General features: G+C 43.4%; 1 protein-coding gene across 5 annotated transcripts in view; it reads right to left on the minus strand.

Moving 5' to 3' along the window:
- Nucleotides 1-17,554, minus strand: part of sytl3 (synaptotagmin-like 3) — a 134,649-nt gene that overhangs the window by 64,632 nt on the left and 52,463 nt on the right. For 4 of the 5 annotated variants that reach the window (XM_063056581.1, XM_063056580.1, XM_063056583.1 and 1 more), the window contains exon 2: nucleotides 8,007-8,388. In XM_063056581.1, the coding sequence (XP_062912651.1) occupies nucleotides 8,007-8,116 (110 nt within the window). In that variant the 5' untranslated portion in view covers nucleotides 8,117-8,388. Of the gene's footprint in view, nucleotides 1-8,006; nucleotides 8,389-10,069; nucleotides 10,081-17,554 lie in introns of those variants that run through there. The other variant, XM_063056582.1, reaches the window with a different exon arrangement.

Raw genomic sequence — 17,554 nt, forward strand, 5'->3', positions numbered from 1 at the left:
GACTGAAGAATAGCCTATGTTGTTCCTTGGTTTAAGTAGTACAATGGGGACAAAACAGAAAATTACAGGGTGATGTGCCTTATATTGGAGATAGGAAAATTATTGAAGAAGTTTCAGAGAGAAAGGACTTATTCACCTCTGTGAAAGCATGGACTTATTAGGAATAGTCACATGGCTTTGTGTAGGGGAGGTCCAGTCACACAAATGTGATTATACTTTTTTGACCAAGTGACAAAGAATGGGTAATGAGGGTACCATAAAGTACGTTATACATGGACTTTGGTAAGGCATTTAACAAAGTCCCTCATGGTAGGTTGAGCAGAAGGTTAAGTTACAAGAGATCCAAGTTGGCATGGTCACAGAGCACAGTGGTAGAGGGGCATTGTTGTAACTGGCGGTCTGTGACCAGTGCTGTTCTGCAAGTATCAGGACTAGGACCTCAGCGGTTTGCGATAAATGGTAATGATTTGAAGAAATTTAGGTGGTCTGATGATTAAGTTTGCAGATGACACAGAAACTTGCAGAGTTGTGGATAGTGAAGGAAGTTTTCAAAAGACACAGCAGGACATAAATTAGTTGGGAATTTGGGTGTAGAAATACAGATAGAGTTTAATCCAGTCAACTGTGAGGTGTTGCGCTTTGGGAGGTCAAAGGAAAGAGGAAAGTATTCTGTAAATGGTAAGGTCTATAGAGGCACGGGGGATATTTGGGTCCAAGTCTGTAGCTCTCCAAAAGTGGTAGCACAAGTAGATAGGGAAGTGCAGAAGGCTTATAGAACATTGTGTGGAGAAGTCAGAAAATCACGTTGCAGCTGTATAAAACTTTAGTTAGATCACATTTGGAGTATTGCGTGCAATTCTGGTTACCACGCTACAGGAAGGATGTTGAGGCTTTGTAGAGGGTGCAGAAGAGATCTACCGTGATGCTGCCTAGATTAGAGGGCGTGCACTATAAGGACATATAGGACAAAATCTTACATACTTTTTTTTTGTCTTAACTAAGTTCACCACCTCTCTCATAATGCAAGGTTCCATTCTTGTTCTTCTTTCTTACCGGAGCATATCTGTTCTGCACTCTTACAGTTGGAATTTAAACACTCTTCACATCAGTTCTGCTCACATTTAACTCTCCCTAGTTCTGAGCTAATACTCTCTCAATTTGCCCTGTTCCAATTTAATAGTCTCCAGCAAGCTCCATAATTACTTTAAAACAATATTTTACAGCTATATTAAAGTTAACAAGTTGTGATCTACACTCACTTCCCAATACCAGGTCCATTCTGGTCTCTCCTGTTACTTGACTACCTGCACATTGATTTAAGAAATCATCTGGTTGAAGGCAACAAATTCAGTCCCATCTCATCCTCTTGCACTGAGGAGGAACCAGCCTATATTAGAGAAGTATTTTAAATCACCCATGACAACCACCCTGTTATTTTACACTTTTCCCATATGGACTCAGTAGATGAGCCTTTCATTATGTCCCTTCATTATGTTTCCTCCAAAAGCAGCTGTGATACTGTTCTTGACTAATAGTGCAAATCACACTCACATCCCTTTCACCTCACTCTCCATCTTTTCTAAAATACCAAAACCCTGGAACATTTAGTATCCAGTCCTGTCCCTGTCTCTGTTATGGCCTTGACATCATAGCTCTATGAAGTGACCTCTGCTCTAAGTTCATCAGCTTCACCCTCAATATGCCTAGCATTCAAATAAACAGACATGAACCTGTCTGTCCTATCATGTAAATTATCTTGCTCATCCATCTGTACAAACTTATTGATTGTGGCATCTATCTTCCTTTCAAACCCTGCACTTCTGACCTGTTGCTCAAGGTCCCAACCTCCTAACAAACTAGTTCCAACCTTCCTGAGCAGCACCAGCAAACTTCCCAACCAGAATATTAGTCCCCCTCCATTTCAGGTGCAACCCATCCCTCTTATGCTGAACAAAATCCTTTGGTTTAGAAATGTACGGGCACACATTGCCTTGACAGTGTAAGCAGCAGAAATTGTTATGTAGTACCACATACCCCAACCCAAGAAGTACTGGGCTCTGGTACTCCCCTCTCTCGCTGTGTAGGTGAATAGCAGGTCTGGACCACACTGTTACCCCCTCCTCCTCATGCAGACCCTGCAAACCTTTAAATTTACGCCTCTCACCTTAAATTCATACCCCCTATTATTTGATATTTCCACCCTGGAAAAAAGATTCTGACTGCTTATTCTGTCTATAATGCTCGTAATTTTATAAACTTCTACCTTTGCCTCTGATGTGCCAGAGGGGCCATGAAAGGTCGGATTAAAGAGATCTCAAGCTATTCTCTGTATACTGTATATCAAGAGCAAGAAGAAAACTAGGGAGAAGGTAGCTCACTCAAAGGATGAAAGAGGGAACATGCGCTTGGAGGCAGGGGACACGGGCCAGGGAGAAGAATGTGAAGGATAGTGAGGTCAGAGTGGAGGGTTTTTAATATGCCAGGGCCTTTCTGACATAAAGAAAAGTGGCAGTTAGATTGCTTGAAAACATTAAGTTGGATAATATGCACAGATACACAAGAATTTTTAGGGTTTCCTTCCCTCACCATTAGTGCTGTCCTCACCCACATCTCCTCCATTTCCTGCACATCTTCCCTCACCCCATCCTCCTGCCACTATAACAGTTCTCCATGTCCTTACCGACCATCCCACAAGCCTCTGTATCCAACACATCATTCTCCGTAAATTCCGCTGTCTACAGTGGGACTCTACCACAAAATACATTTTTTCCTTCAGGCCCCCCCCCCCGCAACTCTTCACTTTCCATAGGGATCACTCTCTATGTGACTCCCCTGTCCACTTGTCCCTCCCCATTGCTCCCTCCTGGCACCTACCCCTGCAAGTGGGGAAAGTGGTATACCTGCCCCTACACCTCCCCCTCACCACCATTCAGGAGCCCAGACAGTCTTTCCAATTGAGGCAACACTTTGCCTGTGAGTCTGTCAGCATCATCTACTGTAACTGGTGCTCCTGGTGCAGACTCCCCTACATCGCTCAGACCTGATGTCGATTGAGGGACCGCTTCGTCGAGCACCTTTACTCCACCCACCAAAAAAGGTGAGATTTCCAGGTGGACAAGCATTTCAATTCAATTTTCCACTTCCATTCCGAGGTGTGACCCATGGCCTCCTCTAATGCCATAACAAGGCCACACTCAGGGTGGAGGAGCAACACTTCATATTCCATCTGGGTAGCCTCCAACCTGATGGCATGAACATTGATTGCTCTATATTCTGGTAACTTCTCTGCCTTCCCACCTTTTCTCTTTTTCCATTCCCCATTCTGGTTCCCCTCCCAGCCCAAAGCATCGACTTGCTTACAGTATTCCCCTCTGTAGGTGCAGCCTAACTTGCTGAGTTCCTCTGCACTTTATGTGTTGATTAAGGTGGATAGGTCTCCAGGGTCTGATGGAATATACCCCAAGTTGTTGAGAAAGGCAAAAGGTAAAATTGCTGGGGCCTTGGTCAAGGTACTTGTGTCGTCTCTAGCCTTAGGCAAAGTTCAGGTGGACTGGTAAGTAACTTCCCGTTATTCAAAAAAGGAAATAGTGATAATTCTGGAAACCATGGACTGCTGAGTCTCACTTTAGTGGTAGGAAAGCAGTTGGAGAATATTCTTGGGGATAGGATCTATAAGCGTTTGGAAAAGCATGGTCTAATTAGGGACAGTCAGCATGGCTTTGTGCAGGGCAGGCCACGTCTTACTAACTTGAGTTTTTCAAGGAGATGACAAGGGTGATTGATGAAGGTAGAGCTAAGGATGTTTCCTATGTGGATTTTAGTGAAGTACTCAGCAAGCTCCCTTATAGTAGCCTCATTCAGATGATTAAGGTGCAGAGGATTCTCAGTGTCTTGGCCTATTGAGTTCAGAACTGGCTTGCCTTTAGAAGATACAGGATAGTGGTTAATGGGACTTATTCTGCTTGGCGGTCCATGACTACTGGTGTTCCACAGGAATCTGTACTAGGACCTCTGCTGTTTGTGAATGACTTGGATGGAAACATAGATTGGTGGGTTAGTAAAATCATTGACAACCCAAAAGTTGATGGCATTGTGCGTAGTGAGGAACAGGGGCTCCCAACACTTTTTATGCCACGGACCAATACCATTAAGCAAGGGGTCCGTGGGCCTCAGATTCAGAACCACTGGTGTAAGAGATTATCGAAGAATACAACAGGTTATAGATCAGTCGCAGATGTGAGCAGAGCAATGGCAGGTGGTATTTTATCCAGCTAAGTAGGAGACATTGCACTTCGCCAGATCAAATGTAAAGGGGCAGTACGTGGTTAATGGGAAAAATTGATGCACTGAGGGGATTTTGGAGTCCAAGTCACAGCTCCCGGGTTTATAGGATGGTGAGGAGGTATACAGTATACTTATATTTGTTACCAAGGAAATAGGTTCAAGAGTCAGGAAGTTATACTGCAGCTTTATGTAACTCCGGTTAGGCTGCATCTAGAGTATTGCAGTCAGTTCTGGTCTCCCCATCATGGGAAGGATGTGGAGGCTTTTTACAGGGTGCAGAAGATGTTTACAGGATATAATGGGAGGATGGACAAATTTGGGTTGTTTTCTTTGGAGTTGCATGGGCTGAGAGGAGACCTGATAGAGGTTTATAAGACTATGTGAGGCGTAGCTAGAGTGGTACCTTTTACCCTGGAGACAAAATATCCAATATACTAGAGAGCACGCATTTACGGAGAGGGGGTGAGTTCAAAGAGGATGTGCAGGACAAGCTTTTTTTTAAACACAGAAATTTAGTGGGTGCCTGAAATGTGTCGTTAGGGGTAGTAGTGAAGCAAACAGAACAGAGGGTCTTAAATAGGCACATGAACTTGTCGAGAATGGAGGGATACAGACTTAAGACATATGAGCAGAATTAGGCCATCTGGCCCATCGAGCTATTCAAACATGGCTGTTTCTTTTTTTTTAATTTCCTCCTCAACCCCAGTTCCCGGCCTTCTCCCCATAACCCTTGATGCCATGTCCAATCAAGAACCGCTCAATCTCTGCCTTAAATACACCCAACAACCTGCCTCCACAGCTGCATATGGCAACAAATTCCACAAATTCACCACTCTTTGGCTAAAGAAATTTCTCTGAATCTCTGTTTTGAAAGGGTGCCCCCCTATCCTGAGGCTGTGCTCTCTTGTCCTAGACTCTCCCACCATGGGAAAGATCCTTTCCACATCTACTCTGTCTAGGCCTTTCAACATTCGAAAGGGTTTCAATGAGATTCCCCCCTCATCCTTCTGAATTTCAGCGAGTACAGACCCAGAGTCATCGTATGATAACCCTTTCATTCCTCGAATCGTCCTTGTGAACCTCCTCTGGACCCTCTCCATTACCAGCACAGCTTTCCTTGGATGAGGGGCCCAAAACTGTTCACAACACTCAAGGTGAGGCCTCACCAGTGCCTTATAAAGCCTCAGCATCACATTCTTGCTCTTGTATTCTAGTCCTCTTGAAATGAATGTTAACATGGCATTTGTCCTCCTCACCACAGACTCAACCTGCAAATTAACCTTCAAGGTGTACTGCACAAGGACTCCCAAATCCCTCTGTGTCTCAGATTCCTGGATTTTCTCCCCATTTAGAAAATAGTCCACACATTTATTTCTACTACCAAAGCGTATGACCATGCATTTTCCAACATTGTATTTCATTTGCCACTTTCTTGCCCATTTTCCTAATCTGCCTAAGTCCTTCTGCAGCCTACCTGTTTCTCAACACTACCTGCTCCTCCACCAATCTTCGTATCATCTGCAAACCTAGCAACAAAGCCATCTATTCCATCATCTAAATAATTTATATACAGCATAAAAAGAAGTGGTCTCAACACCAACCCCTGTGGAACACCACTAGTCACTGGCAACCAAGCAGAAAAGGATCCTTTTATTCCCACTCACTGCCTCCTACCAATCAGCCAAAGCTCTAACCATGTTAGTAACTTTCCTGTAATACCATGGGCTCTTAACTTAGTAAGCAGCCTCATGTGTGGCACCTTGTCAAAGGCCTTCTGCAAGTCCAAATATACAACATCCACTACATCCCCTTTATCTATCCTGCTTGTAATCTCCTCAAAGAATTCCAACAGGTTCATCAGGCTGGACTTTCCCTGAAGGAAACCATGCTGACTTTGTACTATCTTGTCCTCTGTCACCAAGTACTCCATCACCTCATCCTTAACAATTGATTCTGACATCTTCCCAACCACTGAGGTCAGGCTAACTGGTCTATAATTTCGTTTCTGCTGCCTTACTCCTTTCTTAAAAAATGGAGTGACATTTGCAATTTTCCAGTCCTCCGGCACCATGCCAAAGTCCAGTGATTTTTGAAAGATCATTTCTCATGCCACCACAATCTCTGACGCTGCCTCTTTCAGAACCCTAGGGTGCAGTTCATCTGGTCTGGGTGACTTATGTACCTTTAGGTCTTTCAGCTTTTTGAGCACCTTCTCTCTTGTAATAGTAACTGCACCCACTTCTCTTCCCTCACACACTACAATATCAGACATACTGCTAGTGTCTTCCACAGTGAAGAATGACATAAAATATTCATTTAGTTCATCAGCCATCTCCTTGTCCCCTGTTATTATTTCTCCTGCCTCATTTTCTAGTGATCCTATATCCACTCTCATCTCTCTTTTATTTTTAACATACTTGAAAAAACTTCTACAATCCACTTTGATATTATTTGCTAGCCTGCTTTCATATTTTGCTGTCTGTAGGTTTTTTAAAACTTCCCAATTCTCTGTCTTCCCACTAATTTTTGCTTTGTTGTATGCCCTTTCTTTTGCTTTTACAATAGCTTTAACTTCCCTTGTCAGCCACGGTTGTACTATTTTACTATTTGAGTATTTCTTCAGTTTTGGAATACACATGTCCTGCACCTTCCTCATTTTTCCCAGAAACACACGCCTTTGCTGCTCTGCTGACATCCCTGCCAGCAGCTCCTTCCAATTTACTTTGGCCAACTCCTCTCATACCACTGTAATTTCCCTTACTCCACTGAAATACTGCTATGTCAGACTTTACTTTCTCCCGATCAGATTTCAAGTTGAACACAATCATATTGTGATCACTGCTTCCTAAGGGCTCTTTTACCTTCAGCTCCCTAATCGCCTTTGGTTCATTTCATAACGCCCAATCCAGTATAGCTGATCCCCTAGTAGGCTCAACGACAAACTGCTCTAAAAAGGCATCTCTTAGGCATTCAACAAACTCACTCTCTTGAGATCCATTACCAACCTGATTTTCCTAATCAACCTGCATGTTAAAATCTCCCATGACTACCATAACATTGCCCTTTTGACACACTTTTTCCAATTCCTTTTGTAACCTGTCATCCACCTCCCAGCTACTGTTGGGAGGCCTGTATATAACTGCCACCAGGGTCCTTTTACCCTTGCAGTTTCTTAACTCAACCCACAAGGATTCAACATCTTCCGATCCTATGTCACATCTTTCTACTGATTTGATGCCATTTTTTTACCAGTAGAGCCACACCTCCCCCTCTGCCTACCCTCCTATCCCTCCGATTGGACATTTGGACATGTGTAAGGAGAATTGATTATTTTATTTGGGCATTTAATTACTAGTTTAATTAGTTTAGCACAACATGGTGAGCTGAAGGGCCTGTTCTCTGCTCTCTGTTCTATTTCTGTACCGGTGGTCGATGAGATAATGGGTCAAACCGAACAACATAAAGGATCAGGGTCAAGCCTCGACTCACCCTACTGAGGACACATGAGGGTGAGCATGCACTCAGTTTTCCACTTCTTCCACCACACCAACCCTTTCAGAACAAAAATGTTGCCCTACTCATTTGCCCAACACAGCTCTGGAACATTCTACCAGGAATCATTTGACCACATTTGTGTTTTAGGCCACATCAATGTTTGAATGGATGCCTTTGGTGCTTGGGTGCCAAATCCATCGCTGAAACTTTCCAAGGGTTTTCCCTACCTTATCCGTTCTTCTTCCACTTTTCGCAGCCGTTCGTCCCGATGAAGGACCTCCAGAACTTTGTCCCTTTCTTGATCTTTGAGAGATTTGATGTCAACTTCCACATTCATTCTGCTCTCGGACCAGTGCAGCTGACAGTCAAACTCCAAAACTAGGCGGGACTCCAGATGTAGCCACTGAGAAGGGTTATGTTGATCAGGCAGAAAGCCTCTGTGTTGACTTCCTACTGTTGTGCAGCATCACCAAATACTGATAATGATATTGAGCTCAGCTTCAGAGTTTCTTGATCATAAATTGAAGCATCTTAACACCTTCCGACTGCCAGTTTATAAACTTACTGCTTCCTCTTTCTTTTAGCTCAAAACCTTCAACGTTGTCTCCCCTGAAAGACAGTTAGAGGAAAAATATTGAAATTTATTTATTTATTTATTGAGATACACTGTGAAGCTGGCCTTTCTGGACCTTCGAGCCACGCCACCCAGTAATCCCCTGATTTGATCCTAGCCTAATCACGGGACAGTTTACAATGAGCAATTATCGAACCAATCTGTAAGTCTTAGGACTGTGTGAGGAAACCAGAGTATCCGGAAGAAACCCACGCGGTCACAGGGAGAACATACAAACTCCTTACAGGTAGCAGCGGGAACCGAACCTGGTTCACCTGTACTGTAAAGCATCGTGCTAACCACAATGCTACAAAAGCACTGAATAAAGCTTCCCCTTTAAATCCAAAACGATATCTCAACCTGAATGAGTGCTGGTGTAAAATTCTGCTACATGATAATCATGCAACAACTCTAATTAGATTACAGGCAGAAAGTCACCCATCAACTGTTCCATAATAGGACTACTTCCACAGCACCTACAGTACCAAACCCTAAACCTCTGTGACCAAGGAGACGGCGCCACCTGCAGGTTCCACAGACTTCTTGATTTGCTGAAACATCATTGCTTCTCACTGTTGCTGGATGCAAGGCCTAGAGCAACACGATGGAGTACCTTCACCAGAGGAACTGCAATAGTTCAAGCTGGCACCCTACCACATTCTCGAGGGCAATTAGAGATGGGTAATAAACACTGGCTTTACCAGCAGCATCCAGAGCACAACACCAAGAATGAATAAAAAGGAATTCGTCTTCATAGCAACCTAATATCAATTCACCTGGAGTCCCCTCTGTCCATGTTGCCCAACAACATAAACCCAGAGTGCACTGCATGGATTTTGTTACAAGACGACTGGTGAAAGAACCACATTTGAAAATTGTCATTCATTCTTTAATCTCATTGCAACAACAGAACAAAATCCTCTGCCTTGTGCAACATTTCCGCAGATAGCGTATCTTAAATCTATCAGATTACATTAAGATGTGCAGCAAACGACTGCTTAAAGTCACAGAAAAGCAACTGGCATTGCACTGTAGACACAGGTCTCCACTCTGACTACATGGCTCATTCTACCAGGGGAAGGCATGAGGAAATCAAATAAACACATCTCTTAGCACCCAACGGTAGAATGGGAGTCACCTTTGGACAAAGGGAAAACTCCTAGCTACAAAGCTAGTGCCAAGATCTTAATCATGACAGGTTTTGCTTTGGCAGTCTTTGGTACACACGTGGTGGAGCTAGGAACTATCAAGAGCAGAAAATCTTGGCGGGTGTTGCTTTAGACTTCTGAATACAAGTCATGATGTAGAATAGGCTATAAGTGATGTTATTACAGGGACTTAAATCTACATATAGACCTAGCAAAGACATTTTACATGAATAATGACCTGGATGGGTTCCTGAAATATAAGAGTAGGATCTCTTGTTCAATGAATTGAGGATTCCCAACCTTTTTATGCCATGGAGCCTTCCTGTTAACCAAGAGGTCCACTGACCCCAGGTTGGGAATCCCTGTACAAAACAGATTTAGATCCGGATTAGATGGGGAATGAGAAAGGACTACACAATAATATTGCTGCAAAATAGACCCCTGTTTAGAGCGACTGTAGACAATACAATTTTACATCAAGTTGGATTAAGTTTACATTAAGTTGTGAGGTAACATAGTGTTAGGCTACCGGTTGATATCGATCTGTTGATAAGATGTGTCCAAGAGCGTTAAAGTCCGAAGATCCCTGAAGGAGGTAACACAGGCAGATAAGTTGGTGAAAAAAGGTAAGTGTAATGCTTGTATTCAGTAACTGGGCTACAGAATAAAAGAACAAAGAATCTGTGGTACGACTTAAAAAAAAACTTAACAAACTGGTCTAATGGTTCTAAATTGGGGTAAGGCTAATTTTGATGTTATTAGATAGAAACTTGCAAAAGTTGGAGACACAGAAAAGTGCAGATGCTGGATTCGGGAGCAACAAACAATCTATTGGAGGAACTCAGTAAGAAGCATCTGTAGGAGGGAAGGAATTGCCAATGTTTCAGGTAAACCCTTCATGTGGACAAAAAGACGTTGAGGCAAAAAAGGGGGAAGGGAGTGGTGAGATGGGAGTCCTATGGTGATTGGTGCATTGAGGAGGGGTGTAAGATGACTGGTAGTTACAAGTATGGGAGGGGGCAGCGGTGGAGTTGGGAGAAAGTGGCAAGTAGGCTGCAGTCGGTGGTCTCAATGTGACCTTCTCTGGTGAGACCAAGCAAGACTAGGAGATCACTTGGCAAAACACCTTTGCTCAGTCCACAATGGCCGTCTGGAGCTCCTATTTGTAGGCCATTTCAACTGCCCTCCCCATTCCTACTGTGACCTGCCTATCCTTGGCCGTCTCTACTGCCAGGATGTGGCCCACACTAACTGAAGCCACAACACCTTATATTCTGTCTAGGTGGTCTACAACCCCATGGCGTGGACACTGAATTTCCTAATTTAAGGCAACCCCCCCCCCCCCATTTCCAGTTTGTTGTTTCTCCCCTTTCTTCCCCTCCCCCCTCTCTCCACTTCTCTTCTTCTCTTCTGATCTTTCTATTTTTCTCTCCTTTCTCTTAGTTCCACCCCTCTTGCCCCTCCCACCCATCTTCATGCCCTTCCCCTTCCTGGCTCCATCCACCCACTGCACACACGCAACTCCCGTAAAGGCTTCTCCCCTCCCACCTGTCTACTCCTTGTTCCGACTGTTGTTCAAATGGTTTCCAATCTCAGAGCTCAGCCCTGTAATGCTTCCTGCTCATCTCCCTTCAGCGACTGTCTCCACTTTCACACTCACCTTCCCACACCTTTCTCCACCATTATTATGTAATGAGCTCTTCGGGCCTGTACGTGGCACCGCAGAGTATTGGGCGTGGGCTTTTCAGAGAACCTGAAATGGTTAATTGTTGTTTAATAAGAGACATTAATCATTTAACGTTCCTTGTGCTTTTCTCAAGCGAATTACTCTTCCTAATGTGGTCTCCTGGTGCTTCCTGTTTAAGCTTATTAAATTTATTTTGATAGGCTCAGGGATTCTGTGTTACTGGTATTATTTAAGTAGATGCCTGATTAGCACTAATTGCAGGGTCCTAGTTTTGAAATTATGAGAGGCATAGATAGAGTAGTCAGAGAGTATCCTTTCCCCAGAGTAGAAGTGTCTAATACCAGAAGGCATGCATTGTAAGTGAGAGGGACCAGGTTCAAATGGGATGTCTTTTTTTACTCAGATGCCTGGAATACTCTTCTTAGTATGCTGGTAGAGGCAAATACATTAGAGGCTTTTAAAAGATGTTGAAATAGGCACATGAAATGAGGAAGATGGAGGGAAATGGACATTGTGTAGGTAGGAAGAATTTTTTTTGGGGGGGGGAGGGTTGATTTACTTTTTAGCTGGTTTGGTGCTGTGAGCTGACGGGCCTGAACCTGTACTGTACTGTTCTAAGTTCAATGAGAAGAGCACGGGACCATGGGCCATAAGGTAATTAATGGGAAGGCCTTGGGGATAGGCCACATTATAACAGAAGAGGCACCGGATGTCTTAAAACAAATGAAGGTAAGTATATCTCTGGAGCCTAACCATTAATATCCAAGGACAACTATGGGAAACAAGAAGAGATTGCTGGAGCCTTGGCTGAGATATTTGCAACAGCACCACGAGTGAAGTGCCAGAAGACAACGGTGACTAATGTGGTGCCTTTATTTAAGGACAGCAAAGAAAAACCTGATACATATAGACCAGCAGGTCTAACATCTGTGGTAAGTAAGTTACCAGAAGGGATTCTGAAGGATCAAATATACAAGCATTTTGGAAAGACAGGAGCTGATGAGGGCTAGTCAGCACAGGTTTGTGCATAGAAGATCGTGTCTCATGAATTTGATTGAGTTTTTTTTGTAGAGGTAGCCAAGGTGGTTGATAAGGGCAGAGGAGAAGTAGTAGTTTATATGGACTTCAGTAAGACCTTTTCATGAGGGTCTGCATGATAGGCTGCTCTGGAAAGTTAAGATTGCATGGGATCCAAGGAAAGCTAATGGGTACAAATTTGGCTTGATGGTAGGAAGCAGAGAGTGACAGTGGAAGGCTGTTTTTTTGGAGTCGAAGCCCGTAACTTGTGGTGTTCCCTAGGGGTTAACGCTAGGCCCGTATCATTTGACATCAATATCAATAGCTTTGATGAGAATGCTCACGGTATGCTTATCAAGTCTGCAGATGACGCAAAAATGTATAGCGTTCTTGACAGTGAAGAAGGTAATCAGGATTTACAAACAGATCCCAATCAATGGGCTGAGGGGTGGCAGATTCAGATAAGTGCAGGATGTTGCACTTTGGGAAGATAAATGCGGGTAATTTATCTTCATTTCACAGTGAATGGTAGGGTTCTAGGTGTTGCAGAACAGAAGGATCTACAGTAGCTGAACAAGTACATGGTTCCTTGAAAGTGATGTTGCAAGGAGACAGAGTGGTGATGAAGGCTTTTGGCTTGCAGGGAGCTGAGCCTTGAAGGTGGGATGTTAGAATGTAGTTGTACACGACGTTGGTGAGACAGCGTTGCAATATGGTGTTTAGTTTTAGTCACCCTGCTGTGAGGAGGGTGCTATCAGGCTGGAAAGAGTGCCGTGGCAACTTACACAGATGTTGCTGGGACTCAGGGGAGAGGTTGAGCAGGTTGGGAGTTTTATCATTAGAGCATGTAATGATCTTATAGAGGTGTATAAAATTATGAGGAGAATAGCTAGGATCAGTGTGCAGAGTCTTTTTCACAGGATTGAGGAATCAAGAACTAGAGGGTGTAGGTTGAAGGTGAAAGGGAAGAGATTTAAGAGAAACCCAGAGGGTGGTTGGTATATGGAACGAGCTGCAGACGAGGCAGTTGAGCCAAGAACATTAACAACATTTAAAGGTGCCTTGACAGGTACATGGGTAGGAAAAGTTTAGAGCAGCAGTTCCCAGCCTGCGGTCCACAGATCCCTCAGTTAGTGGTAAGGATCCAGGGCGTAAAAAAAGTTGGAACCCTGGTTTAGAGGGATATGTGGGCGAATGTGGGCAAATAGGATAAGCTTTGACAAATATTGATCAGCATAGAGCAGAAGGCCTAGCTCCATGCTCTGTAATGATGATTCTATAAATATATTCACCACTGAGTGAGGCTCTAAAGCATGAGGCAAGAACTTTTGGAAAAGGCTTTTCAGAAGTACAAGTGCAAATCTCCAGAAAACACAAGAAATTACATCAGAAACACCATAAATCCAACAGTCTCACTGATTTAACTGTGAGACGTTTGACAAAATCTATACACCACAGATCATTGGTAGGAAGCTTCTACCCAGTTATTTTTGCATATTCAAGATCGACTTAAATCAAACATGTATTTGTGGCAACAAGCTGCCTGCAGGAATGTATCGCAAACAACTTGGATCTAATCATTACTCAGTCACTATGACTTTGTGTTATTCTTGTAATTGAGTTAATGGGACATAATTCCTTCCAAGATGGTGGGAGGTAGTGGGAAGCACTGTAGAGAAGGACACAACATTTATGGCATCTCCACAACTGTTACTTAAAAAAGCCATTGTGTGACTATGTCAATAAACTAAAATTGAAAATCAGATGACAGCTGGATCTATAGGTCTTTCCAAACAATGGACAGTGATGAGGAATTAGTCACAGAGAAGGCGGCAAAAACATCTGTTTCTATTCTTAGATGGCCCATCAGGGCAGAATCTGCATTCAGACTCTTCCACAAGAGCAGCAGATGGCACCTGGCAGAATGGATTGTGAGGTGCTGCTCTCCATCTGGCGAGAGTGGTGGAAAGGCTGGATAACATAGTTTGCAGTGAATGGAGTCAAGGAAACCATGTCACCATTCCTTCCAGCAGTTGTTCTCCATTCTTAGTTCCTTGTGTGCTTGGTCTGCAGATGGTCTGGACAGCTTTGAACCATGGCCATTAACAAATGGTTGGATGTCTTGCCCCTTCCACCCACTGTCTGTTCTTTAGATCAGGGTTTTTCTGCTTAATCTTAGAATTTAGTACTGTTTCATTCCATGGCGGTGTGGTTGAGCTCTTGGTCTAAGAACACCTTGTATTTCTGCTGTAATAGTTCTTAAACCTTCTCCATAAACCAATCCAGATTCTTTTTGGCAGAGAAGACAAAAATCTTTTCGTAGGTGCTAATCCCGGTGGGCCAGGGCAGCCCAACAACCCCGGGCACTCTGTAACTACTATTCTTTTTGTGATGATCTCAGGGTGAAGTGATTCACTTTGGAAGGTTGAATTTTAAGGCAGAATGCAGGATTGTTAGCGATGTGGAGGAACTGAGGATTTTTAGTGTCCGGGTCCATAGGATCCCTCAATGTGGCACTGCGAGTGAATAGAGTGGAGAAGAAGATGTCTTGTGTGTTGACCTTTATTAGTCAGGGGATTGAGTTGAAGAGCTGCAAGGTAATGTTGCAGGTCTATAAACTCTAGTTAGACAACATTTGGAATATTGTGTTCCATTCTGGTTGCCTCTGTATAGGAAGGATGTAGAAACTTTAGAGAGGGTTTAGAGGAGATTCACCATGTTGCTCCCTGGATTAGACCATAAGACACAGGAGCAGAATTAGGCCATCTGGCCCATCAGGTCTGCTCCACCATTCAATCATGGCTGATCTTTTTTTTTAAATCTCCTCCTCCACCCCAGTTCCCGGCCTCTTCCCTGTAACCTTTGATGCCATGTCCAATCAAGAACCTATCAATCTCTGCCTTAAATACACCCAACGACCTGGCCTCCACAGCTGTATGTGGCAACAAATTCCACAAATTCACCACACTCTGGCTAAAGAAATTTCTCCACAGTTCTGTTTTGAAAGGGCATCCCTCTATCCAAAGGCTGTGCAGTCTTGTCCTAGACTCTCCCACCATGGGAAACATCCTTACCACATCTACTCTGTCTAGGCCTTTTAACATTCGAAAGCTTTCAATGAGATCCCCTTCATCCTTCTGAATTCCAGCGTGTACAGACCCAGAGCCATCAAACGTTCCACGTATGATAACCCTTTCATTCCTGGAATCATCCTTGTGAACCCCCTCTGGATCCTCTCGAATGCCAGCACATCTTTTCTAAGATGAGGGGCCCAAAACTGTTCACAGAATTCAAGGTTAGGCCTCCCAGTGCCTTATAAAGCCTCAGCATCACATCCTTGCTCTTGTATTCTAGACCTCTTGAAATGAAGGCTAACATGGTATTTGCCTTCCTCACCACCGACTCAACCTGCAAGTTAACCTTTAGGGTGTTCTGCACAAGTCTCCCAAGTCCCTTTACATCTCAGATTTTTGGGTTTTCTCCCCATTTAGAAAATAGTCTGCACATTTATTACTACGACCAAAGTGCATGACCATACATTTTCCAACATTGTATTTCATTTGCCACTTTCTTGCCCATTTTCCTAATCTGTAAGTCCTTCTGCATCCTACCTGTTTCCTCAACGCTATCTGCCCTTCCACCAATCTTCATATCATCTGCAAACCTAGCAACAAAGCCTTCTATTCCATCATTTAAATATCTTATATACAGCATAAAAAGAAATGGTCCCAACACCAACCCCTGCTGAACACCACTAGTCACTGGCAGCCAACCAGAAAAGGGTCCTTTTAATCCCACTCACTGCCTCCTACCAATCAGCCAATGCTCTAACCATGTTAGTAACTTTCCTGTAATACCATGGGCTCTTAACATGGTAAGCACCTTGTGAGGCACCTTGTCAAGGGCCTTCTGAAAGTCCAAACATACAACATCTACTGCATCCCCTTTATCTATTTTACTTGTAATCTCCTCAAAGAATTCCAACAAGTTCGTCAGGCATGATTTTCCATGAAGGAAACCATCTTGACTTTGTACTATCATGTCCTGTGTCTCCAAGTACTCCATCACCTCATCCTTAACAATTGACTCTAACATCTTCCCAACCACTGAGGTCAGGCTAACTGGTCTATAATTTTGTTTCTGCTTCCTTCCTCCTTTCTTAAAGAGTGGAGTGACATTTGCAATTTTCCAGTCCTCTGGCACCATGACAGAGTCCAATAATTTTTGAAAGATCATTTCTAATGCCACCACAATCTCTAACCTACCTCTTTCAGAACCCTCGTGTGCAGTTCCTCTGGTCTGGGTGACTTATGTATCTTTTGGTCTTTTAGCTTTTTGAGCACCTTCTCTCTTGTAATAGTAACTGCACCCACTTCTCTTCCCTCACACACAACATCATCAGGCATATTGCTAGTCTTGCACAGTGAAGACTGACGCAAAACACTCATTTAGTTCATCAGCCGTCTCCTTGTCCCCCGTTATTATTTCTCCTGCCTCATTTTCTAGCAGTCCTATGTCCATTCTCATTTCTCTTTTATTTTTAACTTACTTGAAAGAACTTTTACTATCCACTTTGATATTATTTGTTAACTTGCTTTCGTATTTCATCCTTTCCATTCTAATGATTTTTTTAGTTGCTCTGTAGGCTTTTAAAACCTTTCCAATCCTCTCTATTCCCACTAATTTTTGCTTTGTTTTATGCTCTTTCTTTTGGTTTTACAATAGTTTTGACCTCCCTTGTCAGCCACGGTTGTACGTTTATTGTGATCACTTGATTAGAGAGCATGTCTTGTAAGGATAGGTCAGGAGATTCAGGACGTCTCTCTTTGGAGCGAAGACTGATGAAAGGCAACTTGATGGAGGTGTATAAGATACTGAGGCATAGAGAGGTCAACCAGATACTTCCCTCCAGGCAGAAATGGCTGATATAAGGGGACATCACTTTAAGGTGTTTGGTGAAAAGTATAGGAGATAGGGTTTTTACTGTACACAGAAAGGGATCGGTGCGTGAAACAAGCTGCCAGGAGTGGTGGTAGAGATAGATACATTATGGATATTTAAGAGACTCTTAGATAGGCACATGGAAGTTAGAAAAATGGGGGCTATACTCTTGTACTCTACCTTTAAGGTCAACCTCAAGTAGTATCACTTCACACTTTTATGGATTGAACTCCATCTGCCACTTCTCAGTATAAACAACCAGCATCCATTTGTAACCTCTGACAACTTTCCACAATATCCACTATGCCAGCAACCTTCATGTCATCTGTAAACTTGCTAACCCTTCCAATTCCTCATCCAAGTCATTTA

Source organism: Mobula hypostoma, chromosome 8 (assembly GCF_963921235.1).
Source record: "Mobula hypostoma chromosome 8, sMobHyp1.1, whole genome shotgun sequence".
In the NCBI taxonomy this organism is placed as follows: domain Eukaryota; kingdom Metazoa; phylum Chordata; class Chondrichthyes; order Myliobatiformes; family Myliobatidae; genus Mobula; species Mobula hypostoma.